A 17,312-nucleotide genomic window follows, 5' to 3' on the forward strand; every position below is an offset into this window, starting at 1 on the left:
TTTTTTTCCCCCTGTTTTTAAAATAGGTAAGTTCTTTTGGTGCAGACATTTTTAATTTTCTATGTGATGTTATTTACGTAGTTGACAGGGATGCAAGCCCAGGTGGGCCCCTGCCTAGGGTGAGGAGGTTTGGGTATGGAGGAAGGTGGGTGGGACAGATGCTTCAGTTTTTTTGTTTTGTTTTGTTTTCTCCTCTGTGCACAGGGGAGGAGAGGGAGGTGTCCACTTCTTGCTGTCAAACGGCTTCAGCATCTGGGCAAAACTTTTTGTCTGGAAGTCCATACATAGCTTGCTCATAAAATGACGTATATGTACATTTCATCTTAGTTTTATTTTTGATGTGTCATTTTTTTTAACTTGAATTTTTCTGTGTGTCTTATGGTAAGTCTCTTATTATTCATTTTGAAGTTAACTTTCTTTTTTCTTTTTGAAGTTAACTTTCTTATATTTAAATTACAGTTGAAATTTTCTTTTTCCATGAAATGACAAGTAGTTAAATGATTAAGTCTCTGGGCTATTTCTCTTTGATCTGTCAGTAGTTGATGGACTTGTTCATCTGTTCCTCTGATTGGCAGAGACAGTGGTGGCCAGGACCGTTGGACACTGTTTCCCTGCGTGCAGTTACTGCCCGCCATGGGCGTGACCACCAGGCCGCCCTGCTCCCTTGCGGGCTCTGGGGTCCCAGAGCTGCCACAGGCACTCTGCCGTCTCCAGCGGCCTCATCCCTGCAGGTCACCTGCTGGGCTCTCAGGGCAGCACTCCAGCACGCCTTCCCTTTCGCTTTGATCTTAGTCGTAGCCTTGGAGGATACAGGATTATCAACAGTGACCCGTGGGAAGGCAGTTTGCCCCCTAGAGGGTGATGAAGAGTGTGCCTTAGGGTTTACCTGTGTGAGCGTAATCAGCAGAGAAGGAGGAGGCACGAGTTCCTGCCTGTTCCTTTGGTTGTTAATAAGATGGGTTGTTTTAACTGATGGTATTGTGATGAGAGACACCCCTCCTGAAGTGCATAGGACCATTTTGTTGTTTTCCCAAACCATTTCCAAACAATTTTATAGCACACTGGTCACTTGGAATCATTGGAGTGATCCGCTCGCTCCTTTCTCTGATTAAAGGTGAAAACTGCTTACAAGTGCGCCTGCGTCTTACGAGACACCATCAACCCGTACCTGCTGCGGAGGATGAAGTCAGATGTCAAGATGAGCCTTTCTTTGCCAGACAAAAATGAACAGGTGTGTAAGGCCCAGGGCCGCGTCTCCCTCAGCCCCGTCTGCCTGCGCACATTGCACTCAGAGCCTGCTGTACTGTGGTTCTGAGTTTGGAACCTAGCATGTTTGTGCTCCCAACACTCAGCGTTCCTTGAAGGGAGAGAGAATCCCGGATGAGATGAGTTCAGCAGATGTCAGGTGACACTAGGTGCTGGGAACCCTGGGAACAGGTCAGAGGGTTGGGGAGTACCAAGGGCAGGAACTCCGGGAAGTGGGCCTCTCAGAAGGGTCCAGAAGGTGCAGAATGAACAGTGTGGCCAGGAGGAAGTGTGTGCCAGAGGACCGACAGGACAGTGCTTCAGTCCACCAAAAACCAGCAGGGAAACCAGCATGGCTGAGGCTAGAAGCCTGGGCCGGGGAGGGGAGCAGTGAGGAGGGCGGGGGATTGCTGGCTGGAGGGCAGGTCAGGAGGCCCTGCTGACCTGGGGATGGGGATCCAGAGCCAAGGGCCCAGGCCCTGAGGCTGAGGCATTGAGAGGGCCATCCTTCTCCTTTCCGTCCTGCTATGGCATCTTAATCTGGGTAAGAGACTGTCCCTTCTGCCCAGCACCTGCTGGTAGACGCAGAAAGAGCCATGGGGTGCCTGCAAGGACTCCTGTGAGAAAGCGACTGCCAGGGAAGACACAGTCAAAGCCATGTGCTCCAGTGGAGGCAGAAAGGGGTTGGGAGTCGGGACATTGGCCAGCCTGTGCTGCGGGGTCGTCATCCCCACTGGCCTGGAAAAGGAGAGCTGTGGTTGGAGGTGGATCTGATAAGCTTGGGACCCATGCCAAGCAACTTGGAAAGAGAATTCCAAATGGAGCTTCTCAGGTTTGGACCTGGATGAGCACGCCAGTGCTGGGGTGGGTGGGCATGGTCTTTGCATCCAGCCACTGCACTTGCTGTGAGCAGGAAGCCAGACTTCCCGTCCTGGTGGGCACTGGGATGCCCCGAGGTGTGGATGGACTAAGGGACAGAGGGGCTGGTGTGAGGCTGGGCTGTGCTCTTCTGCAGCGTGGCTTGTGCTCTGCCATTGTTCCAGTGACCAGTACCTTACCAAAGCTACAAATGCTGTGCTCTTGGGATAGCAAATTCAGTTGATGTTTTATTTTCTTCTTTTATTTTTAAAAGTATACTTTTTCTCCCCCATATAGGTCTTATTTTGCCGTCTCACAGACGAGCAACATAAAGTCTACCAGAATTTTATTGATTCCAAAGAAGTGTATGACATCCTTAATGGAGAGATGCAGGTTAGTGAAGGAACAGAAGCCAGAGGACCTGGGAAAGTGGGAGGGAAATGCATTTCTGGAATGTTCCAGGCTCTTCGGGAAAAGTCGTCACGGCTCATTCACGTGTGGTCCCACATAGGAGGTGTGAGACACAGCTTACAGGTTGAAGAAGTTAAGGTGCTGAGTTGGGTGACCGGGGGAAGGTTGCAAAGCCATGTGCTGTGGAGCTGAAACCCAGACGCAGGGCCAAAGGGATGCGGGGTTCTGCTACTCTCGAGTGTCTTATCTGGTGCATGGATGGGTGTGGGGTACCTGGCTGGGCTTTCCTGGCAGTGAGGCCGTGTTTATTCATCTGAGAGTTCCTAGGTCTCATCAGCTTCCCAAGGAGTCTGGGGTCCCCTGAGCATCTGTGAACCCCTGTGGATTGGGAACCCGACGTGCCTCTGGCTCAGCTTCTACCCTCCAGTTCTCGCTGTCCACAAGGGGAGAGGAGGCTGCTCGTGCTCTCTCTGTGTCCCCCAAGCCTTGTGCCCCCACCTGTGGCGAGCCCTGGACAGTATCTTCTCAGGAGAGCCCTTCAGAGACCTCATGTGACTGTGACAGTGTTTGGCGCCATGCAGACCTGTCCCACTGCTTTGTGTCCCAGGCCAAGAGTTCTCTGTGACCCCTATGAAGGCATCACAGTGAGACCCTTCGCTGAATCGGAAGCCTTGACAGGAGTAAGAGGACCCAGGTTATATCTGAGCGTGCTCCCCCTGGCCTGATGTGTGACACTGTGTGCTTGTGTCTGGGTTTTGGTGGAGGCCAGCTCTGGACAGTAGGATCTGCTGCGGTGATACATGCAGGAAGGGGCGGTCTCAGGCGAGAGGGAGGCGGGCAGACCCAGACCACTGCAAGGAGCAGGCCCCCGAAGCAGCATCGTCTCTGTACACTGTTCTGGAAGTAACGACAGTCTAGCTGTGGGCGTTACACAGCGTGAAATGAGCCCTGTCTGCTTAGCAAGGTCCGTGGTGGGATTGTGCTCAACATGGAGTCTAAACGCGTCAGGATCCTTTGAGTTGTGTCCTGGTGATTGGAGTGGCAGAGTCCTAGGGCTGGGGTCTGGCCTGCCTTGCTCTCACTCGGCACAGCTGTTGCTGCCTGATGGACTCAGGAGTCCATTTGCGTGTTGGACCCTCCTGTAGCAGGTACATGCTGCTTGTCCACACCTCTGTGCGTGTGGCTCCACTCTGTCCTTTTGGAGGCACATATGGGTAACACTGTGCTCGGACACACACACCAGCCGGAACCCGCACTTAGAGGAAGATGAGGGATGAATGCAGGTGACCTGGCTGCCTGCACTCACCCCATTGGGGTGCGTGAGCCACCTCAGCTTCCAGCTTACTTGTGGTCCCAGGGAGAGTTAGACCTCTCCACTCCTAAATGTGCCTTCCCTCCCTCTGGCCCCCAGGGTGGCTGGCTGGAAGACACGCCGGACTGGCGATTCTACTTGTCTCACAGCAGCGTCAAAGGGAGAAGAAACATTAGGGAGATGATTATTGAGCATACATTTTATGAGTCCTAATTAACTAAAATATCTTACTGTGTATTCAGAATTGCAAAGTGACTAGTGAGATGCTTTCCTTGTGTTTGTCCTAAGTTGTGGAGGTTGGGAGTGTGTTTTCTAGCTGCAGCTCCTGTCTGTTGGGCCCCAGCACACTTCTTGTGCTCAGAGCCGCAGGTGGCCGGGAGCCACTGTTCCGGGCAGCACAGCTGCAGGTGGGGGAGTGAGAGAGAGAGGACTCCTTAGGGACTTTTTTCTTATTTTAAGATTTATTTGTTTTTATTGGAAAGGCAGATTTACAGAGTGAAGGTGAGACAGAGAGTGAGATCTTCTGTCTGCTGGTTCACTCCCCAAGTGGTTGCAGAGGCTGGAGCTGAGCTGATCCAAAACCAGGAGTCAGGAACTTTTTCTGGGTCTGCCAAATGGGTGCAGAGTCCCAAGGCTTTGGGCCGTCCTTGACTGCTTTCCTAGGCCACAAGCAGGGAGCTGGATGGGAAGCGGAGCAGCTGGGACACAAACTGGTGCCCATATGGCATGTTTGTGCGTACAAGGTGAGGATTTAACCACTGAGCCATCACACTGGGCCCTCTTTGGGGACTTTTGATGACATTCCTGATTGGTTTAGATCTATTACTTGCTTGACTGCCCTTATTTATTTATTTTAAATAAACTACTGTGCCCTTTGATTGTTATCTTTGTGATTTCCGCTTTCTGATATGTTTTTATATCATTGGGCTGGATTTCAGGTGCACCCTGCAGGCTGAGGAAGAGCCCCTTCCTACAGTTTGTTTAACGCCGTCCTGCCAGGCCGAGCCTGGCTAGTGCAGGGTGGTGGTGGGGCCTTGCAGGTCTCCCACGCCTGCTGTTGCTTGCACTGTCCTGTACCCTCCCATCTGTGCGATTCTCATGCAGAGGTGTTCTCTGAAGTGACAGTGAGGCCTGGGAAGTGGAGCCTCCCCCTCTGGCTTGTGCAGGGAACTGCAGATCTCCTGGGGAGATGCAGGAATGTAAGCTTGAAGTGCAGCTGGTAACAGCTTTCCCAAACTTAATTTGCCTTGGTGTTTCTGATTTAAACATGAGTTAACAACTGACCGTGAGCCTGCCGATTAAACTCAGTCCACCCAGATCTTTTTGTTGTAGCAGGGAAAGAAGATGTGTCCAAGCTAATTGTGGCTCCAACTTTAAAGGAAACTTAAGCAGCTGATAGGGAGTTCCTCTGTCGCACACCAAGCAGGTGCCTTACCTGCCTCCCGGGATCGCATTCACATTTGCAGTCTGAGCGCAGGCCTTCTTGTGCACCCTAGATCTTCTCTGGACTCATCGCCCTCCGCAAAATCTGCAACCACCCTGACCTCTTCTCGGGGGGCCCCAAGAACTGCAGTAGTCTCCCGGATGACGGACTTGAGGAAGAGCAGTTCGGGTACTGGAAACGCTCTGGGAAGATGATCGTTGTCGAGTCATTGCTGAAAATCTGGCACAAGCAGGGCCAGCGAGTGTTGCTGTTCTCCCAGTCGAGACAGGTGAGCAAGTGGGCTGGCCCTTGGGTCAGAGTCAGGCTCGTTTGCTCCAGAGCTGGGGCACAGGGGTGGCAGCCTGCCATCTTCTCACGAGTTTTGCTTCTATCTAAGCAATGATGTCTACAGGTGTTTGGCCTGTTTGAAATCTGGTGTGCAGATAGATGAGTTTGGGCCTGAGCTCAGGCCGTTTCTAACAGCTGTAAGACTTAGCCATGAAGAAATACCACCAGTGGTCCTCTGGGAGTTAGGGTTCCATGCGGCCTGCTGGGGAAGCTGTGCTGTTTGCTCTGGGCTGGGAGGCCCTCATGAGTAGTGCGCTCATGGGCCAACTCCTGCCCGCCCCCATGTAGATGTTGCACATCCTCGAGGCCTTCCTCAGAGCCCGGAAGTACTCCTATCTCAAGATGGATGGTACCACGACTGTGGCATCGAGACAGCCCTTGATTACCCAGTTCAATGAGGTAATATGCGCACGGAACAGCAGGGTCATGTGGTGGGGGCTGCCTGCGGGGAAACAGGCTGCTTGGCTTGGCTGATGTGCACATTGAGATCAGGGGGTGCGTGTGCGTGTGTCGGGGTATGGGAGTTTGTTAAGCAAAGGTTTGATACCTCTCTATTTTAAATATTGCCAATAGGTTCCTAGCAGCTCTGACGGTCATATCACCCCTTGGGCAGTGTGGGGGCCAGTGTGGGACAGAGGTGCAGAGCTGTGTTGTGTGTTTTGCCTCTAGGATGCATCCATATTTGTGTTTCTTCTGACGACGCGCGTGGGTGGGCTGGGAGTCAACCTGACTGGAGCCAACAGAGTCATCATCTACGACCCAGACTGGAACCCGAGCACCGACACGCAGGTCTGGTTTCCATGGTGCTGAAGAGCACATTTGGAGTGCGGGGCTGTGGCAGGCTTGAGTGATGGTCAGCCCCAGATGGGCAGGTGGGGCTGTGGTGTGGTTGCCGTCTGCCCTTGCCGGCAGCAGACTGGAGCCGAGCAGTGAGCCCTCGGTGTGCTGTGTTCAGTTCAGGCTTGAAGACCTCTAGGTGTCTCATTTCATCTTTGCCACCTGACTGTGTGTTGGCCTTGATAGTCCTGGTCGTCATATGAATAGGTGTCATTATCATTCTCAATTTTGGCATCACAGCAGAGTTCTCCCTCACTGTGCTGTCTCTGCTGTAGGCCCGGGAGCGCGCGTGGAGAATAGGCCAGAAGAAGCAGGTGACGGTGTACCGGCTGCTGACCGCTGGCACCATCGAGGAGAAGATCTACCACCGGTCAGTGCCCGCGGGGCGAGAGGGCTTGTCTAAGCGCGGTCTAAACAGTCCGCATCTCACATAGTGGTTGCTGTCACTTGGCAGATACAAGCTTTGGTTGTTCTTGTGTATTTTGTTCTCCACTAAAGCAAGTGTGGATGGGTTCTTGTTGATTTTCAAACATCCCTTCAGGCCTGATATTTTCTGCGCCGTTTTGTACTTTGAGAACTGCCTATATGTAATCTTTGTGTTAGTTCTCGTCTGAGGGAAGTGTTCCTGCCTGCTCTGGTTGTGAGATGGGACAGCCAGGGCCTGGGCCTGGCGTATGCACATTGCGCATAGGTGTGGTCGTCTGGTGGCCCATGGCTGCGGGCAGAGAGGCGCCTTTGCCTGTCGTTCTGTAGGACATGCTGGGCTCTGGGGCAGGGGGACTGCTGAGTCCAGGCATTGCAGCCTCTCCTCTCCCCCTACAAAGACTTGGTCTTGGGCTGTGCCCAGCTCTTCTGGGGGTGGGACCTCCCTGATCCCACTGCTAAAGCCAGGAGCCTTTCTGAGTCTCCCACACAGGTGCAGGGGCACAAGGACTCTGGGTGAACCTTCACTGCTTTCCCAGGCCATAAGCAAGGAGCTGGGTGGGAAGTGGAACAGCTGGGACATGAATTGGTGTCCATAAGGAATGCCAGCACTTACCGATGGGGGATTAGCCTGTTGAGCCACCATACTGACCATGGTCTCCAGGTTCTTAAGGGTCTGTGCCAAATGGGCTGCAGATGGCGAGTATCTTGTGAGAGGAGTGCGTTCCCTCAGAGGCATGCTTGGCCTGAAGATGCACAACTGGGAGGGCCCGGTGCTGCTCAGTCCAGAGGGTCCAGAGGGATGATGGTGGGGCCCTGCAGGGGTCGCCAGGCAGGCGGGTCAGAAGGAGGCAGAGCCTGCAGGTGGGTCCCGAGTGGGGAGAGGGGGTGCAGCTCCATGGGGCCCTGGGTCACGGGGCTGCATCTGAGAAGATGTGTTGGAGGATGGCAGAGCTGTCGGTGCAAGCAGCAAGCGGCTGTTTCTGGTTTGGGTTCTGTGCTCTGTGGGGTCCCGCTGAAGTCTTCAGGGCTCCCTCGGTTGTTATCTTCCAAGGCTAACTGTTGGAGCCGTCATTTAGCCACCTGTGCAGTTGTAGTTATCTGTCTCGGCTGTGGCTTGAGGACTGGTTTTGAGGGAGAGCTAATCAGAATTTGAGGGTGGCCAGCTTTGTTTCTGTCATCTCAGGCAAATCTTCAAGCAGTTTCTGACGAACAGAGTGCTGAAGGACCCGAAGCAAAGGCGGTTCTTCAAGTCCAACGACCTGTATGAGCTGTTCACCCTGAGCAGTCCCGACGCGGCCCAGAGCACCGAGACGAGCGCCATCTTCGCAGGTACTGCGTCAGCTCATGGGAAGCCCCGGTCCCCCGGGAAGGCGCTCCTGCTCGTGACATTCTCTCTGCTTCCCCCTCGGCAGGAACCGGTTCAGACGTGCAGACCCCCAGGCGCCCCTTAAAACGCAAGAGTCGGCCAGCCTTGGGGACAGACCAGGATGCCCCCAAATGCAGAACGTTCCCGCGGCCCAGTCCATTGCCAGATGGTGCTGCATTGCCCGCGGGGAAGCCTGCAGGGGCTGGGGCAGAAGTGCACACTGTGGCTTCTGATGAAGGCGGGTCTGCAAAAGATGACCCACACACCAGTGCCAGCATAACACCCAGTGGTGGCAGGATGGCAGAAGAGGGGCTTGTGGCGCCTGGACCAGAGGACTCTGAGGTGGGCAGCGGCAGGGGGAAACATCAGGATGCACTGGGAAGCAGCCAGACCTCCCCCGGGCTGTGTGCCGAGGGGAGTGGCGACACCAAGCCGGACCTGTCCTCCAAAACCGGAGGCTCTCAGGCCGAGCTGCTCTGGGAGAACGAGCGACCAGAAGCTGTTTTCTCTAAGCACAAGTCAAAAACCAAGCATCAGACTGGGGCAGCAGAGGAGACCCCCGAGCAACCCGAGACCCCAAAGCCGAAGGTGAAGAGCCACAGGCCCCACCGGGACGCCAAGTTCGAGGGCACTCGGATCTCCCACCTGGTGAAGCAGAGGCGCTACCGCCAGCAGGACGGCGGCAACACGGATGAGGCCGCGCACCGCAGCACCGACGACTACGTGCTGGAGAAGCTCTTCAGGAAGTCAGGTAGCCTGCTGGCCTGGCCGCGCTGCCATTGACAATGTCTGTACCCCGCTCCCTGAGGCCCCCGGAAGCTTGGCAGTCTGTAGTACTTGACCGAGCCCACTAGTAGGAGGTTGTGAGCTGCTTCAGGTAGGGAGTGCTCTCTGCTTGTTCCGCGTGCTTGGCCGTTCAGCGTGCTTGGCAGGTAGTAGAGCTGACAGCTGCTGTGAGAGGGGAAGTCGAGGCAGTCAGGGTCCTGGAGCGCAGAATACCTGCACGGCTCAAGCACCGCCCCAGCGAGCAGGTGAGCCAGAGGTGGACGGACAGAGGGACCTGCCGTGTGCCGGTTCACTGCCCAGTGCCTGGGAGCCAGGAGCTCACACGGGTGTCACCTGTTGCTTCCCAGGCTGGAGTCAGGGAGGGACTGCTGTGTCCCATTCCTGCCAAGGCTTCCCTTTAGCCTGGTCGGATAGGGCTGTCGATTTGTCCCATGGGAAGAGTTCAGGCTTCAGGAAGTGAGCTGGGATCACACAGAGAACGCTGCTAGGTCTTGCACTTGCTGGCGTTTGCTTTAAGGTTACACGTAGGCTTGCAGGATTCGTCTAGGGTGCAGAGTCTGGGGCCGTGATGACTCCTGACTCAGGTGCCGGCCGGTGTGGCATCCAGCTGCGGTCCGCAGGGGATGCGGGGAGGTCCGCACTGGGCTCTCCTCACTCGCACCCTCACGCGTCAGCTCCAGCCCGCCTTGTCTCCCTGAGTGCTTCGCTGAGCCTTCGCAACACAGAGGCCGCTGAGCCCGACTCGCATCTCCCTTTGGTGTCACAGCCTGCACATCCAACAACTGTAAAAACCCCAGACACAGGAAGTGTACAGAAAAGTAAGACACGCTGTGATCCAGGTGGTCCAGCGGGCACCTGACGGGCAGGGCCGAGGCCGGCCACGAGAAGCAGATGGACAGCCTGGGTTCTTGCTTGTGCAGAACTTTCGGGAACAAAGATGACCACACTCACCTCAGCAGCAGGGTTTTGTTTTGAGGTCATTTGTAGCTTTTTTTTTTGTCCACTAGGCTGATCCTGGCAGGCTATCTTTTTATGATTTTTCTCAGCGCACTAGGCTCTTGGCTCACTGACTCCCGGCCTGCTCTCCAGCTTTTACACTTTGTTCCGTGCTGCCTTGCACTTTGCCTACATTGTATTTTGGTAGGGTTTTTTCTCAGCTGTTTTCTTTAGGTAGGTAAGTGTTGTTGTTGTTGTTGTTTTTTTGCTTAGAAATGTAGTCCATGTATTTTCATTCATTCATTTGTGTTGATAGACAAATGCAAGGCTGGGACCCTTGTGCTGCTCATTGCATGAGGTGATTTTTATTGTTCTTTTGATGATTACCTTCTAGAAATTCTAGTTTGGCTGATACTTTTTCTGTCTTTAGAGAGTTTCCTGTGGGTTTTTGTGTCCCCGCTTGGTCAGAGGGAGGCTGGAAGGGTAAAGGTTGGGTTGGCGTGCTGGTTGAGGGTATCGCCCGGGAAGGGTGAGTGGGCCGTGCCCACCTGGGGCTTGCGTCCATGAGCCTCCGGGTGCTCCCAGCCACTGCCACGGGTGTTCCTGTCTGCTGAGAAGGGAGTGTGTTCTGCGCATGCACTGAGATGTGCCCCTTTGTCTCCCTCCTTGCCAGTGGGTGTACACAGTGTCATGAGGCACGATGCCATCATGGATGGGGCCAGCCCCGACTACGTGCTGGTGGAGGCCGAAGCCAACCGGGTGGCCCAGGACGCTCTGAAAGCCCTGAGGCTCTCCCGGCAGCGGTGTCTGGGTGCCGGGTCAGGGGTTCCCACCTGGACTGGCCACAGGGGAGCGTCGGGGGCACCGGCAGGAGTAAGGTAAGAGACCAACGCTGCCCTGCTCACCAGCTGGCCAGATGGCCAAGGTAGAGGTCGGCCAGGCCGCGCTGGGTTAGGGGTTCGAACTCATCAGGGCTTTGTAGCTGTACCTTCTTCCCCGCTCGCTTCCCCAACTTTTCAAGGCTGGCTTTCTTGGGAGGAAGTGACAGATTTTGAATGAGAAATGGCAGTACAAGAAGCAGAGATGTGTAATAATGGCTTAGCCAGGGGCCCGGCACGATGGCATAATGGTTAAGGTCCTTATCTTGAACATGCTGGAATCCCATATGGGCACCAGTTCTAATCCCGGCAGCCCTGCTTCCCATCCAGCTCCCTGCTTGTGGCCTGGGAAAGCAGTTGAGGACGGCCCAAAGCCTTGGGACCCTCCCTGCACCCATGTGGGAGACCTGGAAAGAAGTTCCTGGCTCCTGGCTTCAGCTCGGCACAGCACCAGCCATTGCGGCCATTTGGGGAGTAGATCATCGGATGGAAGATCTGTCTCTCCTCCTCTCCGTACATCTGCCTTTCCAATAAAATAAATAAATCTTAAAATAGTAATAATAATGGCTTAGCCAGAGTAAGATGGCTATGGGTGACCCTGTGCTAACTCACAGGCCCTCTGCAGTTGGAGGGTGGTTCCCAGCGGGTGCTGCGTGAGGATGTGCATCTGACGCGGGCTTCAGGAGGCATGTGTGCATGGGGTGGGGCAGAAGCTGCAGAGAGGCACCTGTCCCCGGCTGGGCGCAAAGTGGGCGTTTTGCCCTCCTGGTCTCAGAAAGCCCTGTCAATGATGAAGGACACGTGTGTTTTGTCTCCTTCTGCAGGAGCAGGTTCGGGCAGAAGAGGAATTCTCACCTACCTGTGCAGCGCGCCACGGAGAAATGCCAGGTAACGGGAGCCAGGGTGCTGCTCATGCGTGGGAGCAGTTTGGCTGAGTGGTGGGGAAGCGGCACCTCTTTTTGGCTGTGAAGAGAACAATCATGCGGGCACAGCCATACTTTCTGAAAGATGGGGTCTCACCCCAAGATCCCCAACAGGTACCTGCCGCCCTTGGCTCATAAGTACAGGGCCGGGTGTCCAAGGCCCTACAGCCTTCTAGGCCTAGTCGAGGGCCAGCCTCCTGGAGGAAAGGCACTGAGCCCAGCATGAACATTGGCTGTGACTCATGGCTGCCAGGGCCACGAGCCCCCCTCCCTGCCCTGTGCACTGGTCAGCCCTCTTTGGTCTTTCTGATATGGCTTAACTGTAATACACCACGGTCCCCGCTGCAGCCTCTCATTTGAGAGCAGTGTCAACACGTCAGGCAGGATGAGCTCCTCTGACTGCCGTGCTGTAGGGGATCGTGGTGAGCTGAAGAAGCTCGCCTGAGGTGGAAGGAAGAGGGGCGAGAGGAGACGGAGGAGGGCTCTGCTTCTGCTCCTCACCCAGCAGGGACCACGGGCCTCCATGTGGGAGCAGGGGCAGGTGCTGGCAGCCCAGGGCTTCCCCGGAGCCCTGCAGGGAGCCCCTTGCCTCTCAGTGGGGCCAGGGGGGCAGCCAGCTTCCCTTTCCTCTTACTCACTCATGCAGAAATGGCCCTCAGCTGGGGGTTGACTCTCACCTTCCCCATTAGCCCGACCACCCGGCACGCAGTCTCTGAGTGGCCCTTCAGGTTCGTGGGGCGGGACTGCAGAGCATGTGCTCACGCAGTGGCCTTCTTTCCCCAGGATGCTGTCACAGCGCAGGAGGGGAAGGACCGAGGCTCTGGACACTTCAGCGGACATGGAGAGGAAGCCGAGTCCTCCTCCGTTGTGCCTTCCTCATCTTCACTGTTGGCCAAGATGCGAGCGAGAAACCACCTGATCGTGCCGGAGCGGCTGGAGAGCGAGGACAGGCACGTCCCGGGTGCTGCCGCCCTGGCCCCCAGCGCCACGGAGCACGATGAGCTGCTGGTGGAGGTGAGGAACTTCGTGGCCTTCCAGGCCCGCGTGGACGGCCAGGCCAGCACTCAGGAGATCCTGCGGGAGTTTGAATCCAGGCTGTCGGCGTCGCAGTCCTGTGTCTTCCGGGAACTGCTGAGGAATCTCTGCACTTTCCACCGAACGCCGGGAGGCGAGGGCATTTGGAAGCTCAAGCCCCAGTACTGCTGAGCAGCCTCCCCGCCCAGGCCGCCAGCCCGCTGGGCTGGTGGTACGGCCAGTCACGTTAACCCAGAACGGTGTGTCTACCTCACAGTCCCAGCTCCAAGGAAGAAGATGCCTGCCCGCCTGGCTGGCTCTGGCCAGCAGCCCGAGAAGGTGCCTGCACGCGTGTTGCCAGCATTGCAAAGTGCGTGAGAGAATCAGGGACCCAGCGGTAGCTCCTGGGGCACTGCTGTCAGGGAGTACGTGTCATAGACATGCGTGCTGGAGCCTCAAGGATTCATTCCGTGGTGCTAACACATGTCTTCCCCTCAGCTGGGCCTGCGCAATAAATCGGCTCGCCAGGATCGGCTGGCAGCAGCATCGTGGTGCACAGCTTTCCGAACTGGACGATCATGTCACTCGCCACTCCAGGTCGCTTTTGTTCCCTTTCAGGTCGCATGTATGCAGTCTGCCTCGTAAGGGTCTGTTAGATTGACAGGCGTTTTTATCAGTCAGGCACAAATGTAGCTTGGCAGTAAGGGTGTTTACTTGGGCAAAACTGCCATTACTGAGAGGGCCCAGCAGAAGTAGTCTGTTCACTCTGAGCAGAAGCAGTCTGTTCCATTACAGGGACCATTGATTTTAGGTGGGAAAAATGTGTTACAGAAACAAAAAAAGCAAAACCAGAAGTGTTCATATAAAATACCACACTGGGATGCACAGGGATGCACAGGCGTCCCCTCTGGTCCGTGACCAGACATGGACTGAGCAGCCTGCTCCCAAACCCGCAAATGCACGGTGCTCCAGGAGCCCAGGCTTCAGAGCAGTGAGGTGACAGGGTACCACACCTGGCCTCAGGTGACAGATCATAGCCCAACACAGGCTTGTGTGAAATTGTCACACTGTGTAAAGGTGTGTATAGCATACGTGGGTTTCCTGACAGACAGGTTTGCAGAAGTCAGAAATCTGAAGCAGTGCTGGTGCCCAGCACAGCAGGCCTCTTGAGCCCTGCCGCTGACCGCAGGCCTCCTCCGGTCCTTGGAGCCCCGGCCGTGTCAGCCGATCGCCTTGTCTGAGAGCACCTGGGGTTGGTGCCTGCCGGCTCACAGCTGCCCCCTCCCGCCTGTCACTCCTTCCCACGTGCTTCCCAGCTACGTCTCCCCGTTTCTGACTGCTGTTCAGGCGTTGGCAGTTCTGGGAGCCCGGCCCACCCTTGATGCTTTTCTCAGCCTGGTCTTTCTCATTCATTCCCTTTTTGGGGCTGACTTTCTCGTTTTGCCTTGAAGTTGTGTTTCCCGACTCTCCTTGTATCCCTGCCGGTTGCCCTCAGCAGTCATGGCAGGGCTTGCTTGCCCTGCCCCGTGCCATCTCCATTTGCCTTGCTCACGTTTGCAGCGGGCGGCGGTACCCAGGTCATGTATGTGCCTGACCTGGGCCGCCTGGGCTTGGGGAGGATGCGCGCATGTTGCCCCCTCTGCTCTGGGGTTTGGTCCAGGGGTCCCGCCCTTCCATAGCCACAGATGGCCTAGGTGGGCCAAGCGTCCCCCTAGGATGTTCTGTCTCTCTCTCTCTCTCTTTTTTTTTTTTCCTGTTCCTGGCTTCATTTTTTAGTTGATTCTTGCTTCTTGGGGGAAGAAGATACCATTTCCTTCACTTTGCAGGGACGTCATAAAAGGCAATTTTTTTAAAAGGTTTATATATTTTCGTTGGAAAGATTTACAGAGGAAGGAGCTTCTTCTGGGTCTTGCGTGTGGGTGCAGGGTCTCAAGGCCTTGGACCATCCTCTGCTGCTTTCCTGGGTACCTTATCAGGAAGTTGGATGGGAAGTGGAGCAGCTGGGACATTAATCGGTGCCCACATGGGATGCTGGCACTTTCAGGTGGAGGATTAGCCGATTGAACCATCACACCAGCCCCATAAAAGGCATTTTTAAACAGGTTAGAAAGTCGTGAGTTGAACACTTGGCTCAGATGGGAGTCAGAAATCAGGGGTGCCTTGTTTCTGGGAACCCTGTGTTTATCTCTGTCATACCCTCGTCTTCTTAGGGTCAAGTCGTTGTTCAGGCCCCTGGGATGCTGTGTTTGGGCATTCCTGAGTGATTGTGAGGTCGGGAAACTGTTAGAACACAGAGAGAGCTGGGGTCACGGAACCAGTGCTTGCCCCGCTCTGCCCTGCCTGGCCCCAGCTGGGGTCTGGGCTCAGCATGACAGCCGCCCGTGTGGGTGGCGCCGAGCGCTTGGAGTGCAGGAACTCAGAGAGACTACCCAGAATGGGATGTTTTTTAAATCAATACACAGAGTAATTTATTCATTCACGTGAAGTCTAGTATTTGCAACTTGCGAAGGTTTTGCATATTTAGCACGAACACATGTGCTGTGTTTGGCAGGTCACGTTAACATGGGTTGTGTCCAGCCGCTTGCGTTCCTCAGTTGGTGCAATGTTGGAACAGCGCGAGCACGGCGGTCTGCCTTCCCGCCCCCACACCAGCCCCGCTCCCGTGTGAGCATAGGGTTGCCCGCAGTGGGTCATCCTGCAGGCCGTTCACCCCACGGTCATGCACACAGGCGGCACACACTTCGCCCTCAGGTTGGGACTCACACCTGGACACAGGGCAAAGCTCGGCTCAGCACTGAGCTTGTCTGCCCCCTTGATGGTTCTCTGTGGCCACATGACTGCATTATATGATCTTGAATAGTTTTCTTAAAAAAATACTTACTATTTATTTGGAAGTCAGACAGGTTTCTGATGCCTTGGGGCACTGCCCGCGTGCCTACTTTAGCAGGGGCCTGGGCCCGGCCAGAGCCAGGAGCTGGAGCTCCATTTGGCTCCCTTGCGTGGGTGGCTGAGACCCAAGGCCTGGGGCCACCACCTCGGATTACCAGGGTTTTTGTTAATGGGGTGCTGGAATGGGTAGCAAGAGGGGCCCTCAAACCAGGCACTCCAACCTCGGACCCAGGTGTCCCTCGTGCAGCTGTCTAGGTGCCAAGTGCCTGTTCTGTGTGACTAATTGCAGGCAGTGGGATCTCAGGAAAACTCCCAGGTGAGGCCCCCAAAGAAGAAATTGGGGTTCTACCCGCTCGCTGCCTGGGATGTGTGGGCCTCATTCTGGAGGTGAGGCGGGACAGGGGGACTGCTCACCCCAACCCTGCCTTGCTTCTGCTTTCCTTTCCTTGTGACTCGAGAGTGGAGTAATTCACTGACTGTGAGAGCTCCTGTAGCTGGGAGTGTCCGGCAGCGGCCAGGTGCGTGCACTGTGTGCTAGTGTGGTTATAACCATCCTTGTCACTTTGCAAACTCATGTTAATGCAAGGCGGCTTTTCGTTCCTCTGAGTCCAGCTCTGGCTTCGTGGAAGCAATGGATGGAAAACGATGTAGGTTTTGAATTTAATGGATGTAGTGAGATTGCTGCTTCAGTTGACCCTTCCAGAGGAAGACCCATCTCTCTACACCTTTGCCGTCAGCAGGTGCCATTATTCTCAGCAGGTCTTCTTTCTTTCTTTTTTTTTTTTTTCTTGTTTAACCTGTCCTGGTGCACGCTTGGCCCATTAGGTTAAGTTAAGCTGCCTGTTAGGGTGCCCATGTGCCACATTGGAACACCCAGGTTAGGGGACCCCCACGGCCGTTGACTGCAGTGCTGATGGCTCAAGCATTGGGGTCCCTGCCATCCGTGTGGGAGACCAAGAGTGAGTTCCCAGCTCGGGGGCCGGGGGAGTGAATCGGTGGGGCGATGGGAGTCTTTGTGTTAAGTGGAAATCAAATCATATGTATTTTAAAATATTTATTGTATGTATTTATTTGAAATTCAGAGTTCTAGAGAAAGAGGGAGAGTCAGAGAGGAGATCTTCCATCGGCCACTTCCCTCCCCAAATGGCTGCTATTCAGGGCTGGGCCAGGCTGAGGCCAGGAGCTTGGAACTCCATCGGGGTCTCACGTGGGTGCAGGGCCCAGTCACTTGGGCCGCCTTCACTGCTTTCCCAGGTGCGTTAGCAGGGAGCTGGATCTGAAGGGGAGCAGTCGGACTGGAACCAGCACCCAGATAACATGCTGGCACTGCAGGTGGGGCCTGACATGCTGGGCCGCAGTGCCGCCCCAAAACGTTTTAAAACTACGTTGCTTTACCTTGCATTTCCCCGACTGCTCATTAAACATTTGCATGTTTCCTGGCCTTGCTTGTTCATGCTTGCCGGCCGTGCCCATGGATTAGTTCTCAGTCTGGGTTGTTTCCTGAACAGAAGGCAGAGGGGTTTTGATGAAGGCTGTTTTTCCCCCAGCATCCTGAGAGGCCAGGCTTCAGATCAGCCTCGGCGAGCTTGTTGGGGGGACAGGTGTGCGTGTCTTGCACTTTGCCCTGTGCTTGGCACGTCCCCTGCCTCTTTTGCCTTGC

The 17,312-nt window shown here is 55.2% G+C and overlaps 1 protein-coding gene across 1 annotated transcript in view; it reads left to right on the forward strand.

Annotated features, from left to right (window-relative positions):
• Nucleotides 1–14,647, forward strand: part of ERCC6 (ERCC excision repair 6, chromatin remodeling factor) — a 69,470-nt gene extending 54,823 nt beyond the window's left edge. The window contains exons 11-21 of the mRNA XM_040970330.1: nucleotides 1,115–1,231; nucleotides 2,401–2,496; nucleotides 5,323–5,538; nucleotides 5,886–5,996; nucleotides 6,267–6,386; nucleotides 6,710–6,804; nucleotides 8,044–8,189; nucleotides 8,273–8,977; nucleotides 10,622–10,826; nucleotides 11,651–11,714; nucleotides 12,533–14,647. Coding sequence (XP_040826264.1) covers nucleotides 1,115–1,231; nucleotides 2,401–2,496; nucleotides 5,323–5,538; nucleotides 5,886–5,996; nucleotides 6,267–6,386; nucleotides 6,710–6,804; nucleotides 8,044–8,189; nucleotides 8,273–8,977; nucleotides 10,622–10,826; nucleotides 11,651–11,714; nucleotides 12,533–12,955 — 2,298 coding nt within the window. The 3' untranslated portion in view covers nucleotides 12,956–14,647. The remainder of the gene's footprint in view (nucleotides 1–1,114; nucleotides 1,232–2,400; nucleotides 2,497–5,322; nucleotides 5,539–5,885; nucleotides 5,997–6,266; nucleotides 6,387–6,709; nucleotides 6,805–8,043; nucleotides 8,190–8,272; nucleotides 8,978–10,621; nucleotides 10,827–11,650; nucleotides 11,715–12,532) is intronic.
• The last annotated feature ends 2,665 nt before the right edge of the window (nucleotides 14,648–17,312 follow it).

The sequence above is a fragment of the Ochotona curzoniae genome, unplaced genomic scaffold (genome assembly GCF_017591425.1).
Source record: "Ochotona curzoniae isolate NIBS_2020 unplaced genomic scaffold, NIBS_Ocur_1.0 scaffold_4763, whole genome shotgun sequence".
In the NCBI taxonomy this organism is placed as follows: Eukaryota; Metazoa; Chordata; class Mammalia; order Lagomorpha; family Ochotonidae; genus Ochotona; species Ochotona curzoniae.